At 38.5% G+C, this 6,032-nt stretch overlaps 1 protein-coding gene across 1 annotated transcript; it reads right to left on the bottom strand.

The window, feature by feature from the left end:
• Window positions 1-597: 597 nt before the first annotated feature.
• Window positions 598-5,781, bottom strand: LOC116158848. The gene is made up of 3 exons (XM_031471704.1): window positions 2,788-5,781; window positions 1,126-2,710; window positions 598-1,046 (listed from the first exon to the last, which is right to left on the bottom strand). The coding sequence occupies exons 1-3, from the start codon at window positions 5,779-5,781 to the stop codon at window positions 598-600; spliced, it is 5,028 nt and encodes a 1,675-aa protein (XP_031327564.1).
• Window positions 5,782-6,032: the final 251 nt, after the last annotated feature.

Here is a 6,032-nt window from a genome sequence, read left to right as displayed (position 1 = left end):
AAAGGTTCCTACGCATACGATTTTTATGTGTGCCTCGCTAACTTCAATTGCTAATCTTGCGTTCTACCATTGTATAAAAATATCACTGTTGTTTTAGTTAATTGAAATAGGCAAAAATATATCACTTACCTGTCGTCGTTCAATTGCTATTTTTTTCTTTTTTTCTTTTCTGATACAAGGAGAATATGGCGAGGGAAAGGAAGAAAACAGGATGGAGAAGATTTAATTGATTGACAGATAATCGAATGCCCAACACTACCAATGACGACGCCAAAAGACCAAAAAACACCTCACACGCAATAGAACTTTACCAACAATAACTATTGAATTGAAAAATGTTATCAATAATGTATCACAATTTTCCAAACTAAAAATTAAATCAACGTATGCCTGCTCCATCTACACAAAAATAAAAATAATACTATTTGAAACTGAAATTTAATCATCGGCTTCAACATTCCCCCCGGGATGAAGGATGCATTCAGGCTTCAGAAAGCTACACAAAATAACCCTAAAGTTCATGAGACAAATTAATGAAATATCCAAAATTAATATCCAATTAAATTTAACGTTAACTAATAAAAAAAATAAAAAAAACTATTGTGAAGGCAAGGGGCAAACCTTAATAACTGGTCTGCGATAAGTACCATATTTGGTACGGACGTCTACAACTCGTACGACTTGATCTTTTCCAGGATACACCTTTTCTATAATCCCTAAGGGCCATTGCAATGGTGGAGTATTTGGCTGTTCTACTACAACAATGGTTCCAATTTGCACGGGGTTATGTTCTGTGTTCCATTGCGATCGTACCTGTAGAGTTGTGAGGTATTCTAATTTCCACCTTTTCCAAAAATCGTGTATCATCCGATCGATGAGTTGAAAGCGATCTAATCTGCTAATATTAATATTACTATAGTCGTATGCCGGAAAATGCGTCAAAGGGCCTAAGGTTAAAAAATGCGCTGGAGTCAAAATGGTGGGTTCAGACGGATCAGAACTAAGAACGCATAGAGGCCGAGAGTTCAGTACACATTCAATTTGGACTAATAGAGTATTGAATTCCTCATACGTTAGTAGCTGATTGTGTACGATTTTATTTAAATGGGTTTTTACGGATCTCACGTTTGCTTCCCACTGACAGTCCACCCATATGTGGTGCTGAGGGCGGTATCAATTTCCACTGAATTTCCCGTTTAGCTAATTCATTTCGGACAGCATCATTATATTCTGGAGATAAGACGAATTTGTATAGTTCGTTTAAACAAGCCCTAGCGCCTATAAAATTGGTCCCATTGTCGGAGTGCATTTCAATAACGACTCCTCTTCTACTAAGAAACCGCTTAAATGCTTGAAGAAAATGATCTGTAGATAAGCTAGTGACTAATTCCAAATGGACTGCCTTCGTTGCCATACAGACAAATAAACAGATGTAGGCTTTAATTGGGCGAACACCTCTTCGTCGATAGGGAATGATCGAAATTGGGCCAGCATAATCACAACCGGTATGAAGAAAAGCCTTTGCTTGTCGCACCCTACAGGCAGGTAAGTCTCCCATAATGGGAATTTGGGGTTTGGGTTTTAAACGAAAACAGGTGTTACAATTTTGAATTCTGCGTCTAATAATACCACGAGCGGCAAGTATCCAATATCGCTGTCGTAGCAAAGATAGCACTAAATGAGGTCCCGTATGTAAGTTCAACTGGTGATAATGATCGATGAGAAGATCTACTAAGTGCTCTCTTTTGGGAAGTAAAATAGGGTGTTGCACATCAAACTTAAAGTCTGAATTACTAAGCCTACCACCAACTCTAATAAGATTGTCATTCAGAAACGGTCGCAAGTGTCGTAAGGATGGTGGTAGAATCCCCTTTGTGAGCAAGGCGAATTCAGATGAGAAATGCTTGCGTTGTATCAATTTGATAAGCGCTAATTCTGCAGTACGTAAATCTGAGACGGATATACTATTTTTATTAGGTAATTGTCGAAGGAATCTAAGAATGTAAACTACTATGCGTAACAATTTCATCCATTTCGAGCAACGTGCTATTAAAGAATAAAATGGATTTTCCTGGCCTTGAGAAGCCACCAGGGACAGTTTCATTTCTGATTGATTTTCTTTTGCGTGGACTGTACGAATGGGCCATTTCGAAACATCCATTTTTAGCCATTCCGGTCCACTCGCCCAACATCGATTATTGATGAATTGGTAAGGAGTCAAACCTCTAGATAGACAATCACTTATATTATCTTTACCGTCTACATGATACCACGAGGAGTGGTCTAGTTGAGAACGAATTTGAACAACCCTATTTGCTATGAAAATTGGCAATTTCGAGGGACAAGTAGCAATCCAGCTAAGGGCGACTGAAGAGTCAGACAAAGCGTAAAGTTTGCGAATATCTAAACGAGATTGGTAACTATCTACTATAAAATGGAGAAGCTTAGCAAGCAGATGGGCTGCACAAAGTTCTAGTTTCGGTATGGTAACAACCTTTACAGGGGACACCTTTGTCTTAGCAACGAGAAGATGTCCTTGAGTTCTATCTCCCATACTAACAAGATATACTACTGCCCCATATGAGGTTAAACACGCATCTGCAAACCCAACTATGACTACAGGCTGATTCAAAGTAACGCCGATATAACGAGGTATCTTAAATTCTAAGATGGCAATTGAGAGTTTATTAAATCCCATCGCTGGGTTATACTGGGAGGACATGGTGTGTCCCAATCTAATTGTAGAGTCCAACATTCTTTGACCAGGAGCTTCAGTAACAAAGTTACCGGTGCAAGGAATCCTAGAGGGTCATAACATCTTGCAATTGTGGACAGGATATTCCGTTTTGTACACGCTCGACTCATTATGGTGAAAGAGAATGACAAAAAGTCGGAGGTGGGATTCCACTCTAAACCTAAAACCTTAAGGCTATCATTCTCAAAGTATATGGGACTAGTAATACTATCTTCTGTAGGAATATATTCGCGCAAAGCTGAAGAATTTGTGGCCCACTTTAGTAATTGAAATCCACCTCTACTGAATAATTCCTTTAACTCCGAATATAATTTTATGGCTACGCTTGGTGAAGGTATGCTCGTCACAAGATCGTCCACGTACATATCTCTTCGCACTATTTGGGACGCTAGTGGAAAAGACGATTCTTCATCATTTGCGAGCTGACGCAGAGTTCTAAGGGCTAAAAAGGGGGAGCATTTAACTCCAAAGGTTACCGTATTTAATCTATAAACTTCTATTGGTTCCAGTGGCGAAAACCTCCAAAGTATCTTCTGGAAATTCCGATGATCCGTGCGAATGTCAATTTGTCGGTACATTTGCCGAATGTCAGCAGAGAGAGCAACTTGAAACAGCCTAAAATTTAGCAACATTGTACAGATGTCCGATTGAACTTTAGGCCCAGTGAATAAAATATCATTTAAGGAATAAAGCGACGTCGTTTTACACGAAGCGTCGAAAACAATACGGACGGGCGTTGTGCTAGACCCAGGTTTAAAGATGGCGTGATGAGGTATAAAATAGTTTGGCTCTATGGGTGAATGTTCCATTACTTTAGACATATGACCTTGTGTTAGATAATCTTGAATAATACTCGAGTACTGTATCCTAAGAGTCTCATCCTTTTCCAATCTTTTTTCAAGGGATAAAAATCTACGGTGGGTAGTGGCGTACGAATCACCTAAAAAGGAACTATCTATTTGAAAGGGCAAAGCTACGGTGTAGCGACCGTTCGCTTCCCGTTTATAAGTTGATTTAAAGAAGTTTTCACACTCTATATCTTCCGGATTTTCAAATGTTAAAGCGGGTACATCTTCAAGCTCCCAAAATCGCTTTAATAATGTTTCAAGCGAGGAATCCGTAGTAAGGAAAAAACTATGTAAATTATCAATTGGGGAAACCACAGGTGCGCATCCCATTAGTACATATCCAAGTTTTGTTTCTATGGCTAACTGGGTATTCGGAGGACCAGTAATGCGTTGACTACCGAGCAATTGGGCAAATAAATGAGCCCCAATGATTCCATCAACTTTGCCTGGAACATGAAACTCATCGTCTGCTAATGGAACCTTCTTTATATAGGTGAGAACACTTAGATCGACTTGAGATGTGGGTAGTTGATCAGCAATTTTGTCGACGACGAGCACGTCCAGCGTAAACCGTTGGGCTGCATTAAATTTGGAAATGCAAACTGTGCTGGCCCGGCCATGTACGAAGCTTCGATTAGACCCAATTCCGAGAACTGTAGTCTGACAAATAGAGGGGCGTAATTTTAAACGACGACTAAATTCTAAAGTTAAGAAATTGGCGTGACTGCCACTATCCATTAAAAATCTACCTTCGTGCAAATTCCCAAAGACGTCTAATACGTTAACTTTGGCCGTAGAAAGTAACACCGTACTATTACAAATATCGTTATTAGGGGTGATTGAATAACAGTTCAAGGAAGAAGAATTAGCACTATCAGAGGAAGTTCCACTACCAATGGAGGAATGAGTGTTGCGAAGCGAACTATCTGTTATCGCAATTTCTAATTTACTATCGGAAGGTTTCGACTCGACTTGGCGTTGAAAATGTAGCAAGGTATGGTGTTTGAGATTGCAAATTCTACAACTATAATTGCTTTTGCAATTAATAATTTTATGAAAGGCTAAGCAATTTAAACATAAATTATTACTGCGTGTAATTTTGTAGCGTTCTTCGGGAGTCTTTTCTAAAAACTTCGGACAAGCTGTAAGACCATGAGCACTACTCTTACAAAATGCGCACTTTGGGGGCGAATTTTTCTGGGCGATAAACGTATGAGTTGGCTTATATCTGTTGCTCGGGGTGGAATTACCCTTTGCATGGCTATTAAACGTTTTTGTTTCTACACTACTAGTTCTTGAACAAATTTTTGCCTGCTCCTTTATAAAAATGATGATATCATTATAAGAGGGCATTTCCACATTTCTACGGGTATTTTCAAACAAGCGTTGTGTTTCTGGATTAAGTTTTTGAAGGGCTAAGTAGGCGAAAATATAATCTGCTAGGTCTGGTATTTCAATTTTGCGAAGTGCAGTTACGGCTGGATCAAATTTTTCTAGAAATGAATCTAATGACTGTACATTTTCTGTTGAACTCTGCTTGAACGTAAGTAATTGGTCTAAAAGAGAATTAGCTATAGAACGCTTATCTTCGTATTTATCTATAAGTGCATTGAGAATTATTCTATAGTTTTCTCCTGTAGGTGCGATACCTGAACACACCGAAAGGGCGTTATCTGTTAGACAACCAAGCAAATAATGAACGCGATTAACGTCACTTAAATCGGGATTATTATGGATCATACTATTATAACATTCTATAAACCTAGGCCATTCTTTACTATCCCCACTAAATTTAGGCAGAGGCATTTCGGGTAATTTGCGAATTGATTTACGGTCTTGACGCACCGTGGAAGCGGGTGTAGGACGGGTACTGTAACTATCGATAACCTTGATTGCTACATATTCTATACGACAAACTAAATCGTCAATGGTTTCTATAAGTTTAAAGTTAGGAACGAATTCTTCATCTAACTCGCATTGCAAAAGATTGATCTCGTCTACCACTGCTAATAATTTGGATTTGGTTTCTGATAATGATGCGTACCTCATCTTAAAATATGCAACTTTCTCAGTCGTTGAAATGTCCCTACTATTATCATACAAGCGTTGAAGACCAGCGAAATATTGCTCCTTTTTTGCGTTCAAAATCTTTAAGCGCTGTTCTTTTTGTGTAGCCATCGTTAACCACAAAAACACCAATCTATACCAGATAGAATGTCAAGCTCAAAACTATAAATTGACGCGTATCAAAACAAATTCTATAACATAAATGGAATAGGCAAACCAGATTGAAGAAACTGAATGTTATCTTCAATTGCAGAGAAACGTTATCTCGAATCTAACCCAATGAAATTTACTATGAAATATTGCGTGTGAGAATATCTAATACTATATAAAAAAGAAAATCCGGTTCGATTTGGACCAAATGT

Source organism: Photinus pyralis, unplaced genomic scaffold, assembly GCF_008802855.1.
Source record: "Photinus pyralis isolate 1611_PpyrPB1 unplaced genomic scaffold, Ppyr1.3 Ppyr1.4_LG1, whole genome shotgun sequence".
NCBI classification, from domain to species: domain Eukaryota; kingdom Metazoa; phylum Arthropoda; class Insecta; order Coleoptera; family Lampyridae; genus Photinus; species Photinus pyralis.
This window is presented reverse-complemented; position numbering and strand designations above follow the sequence as displayed.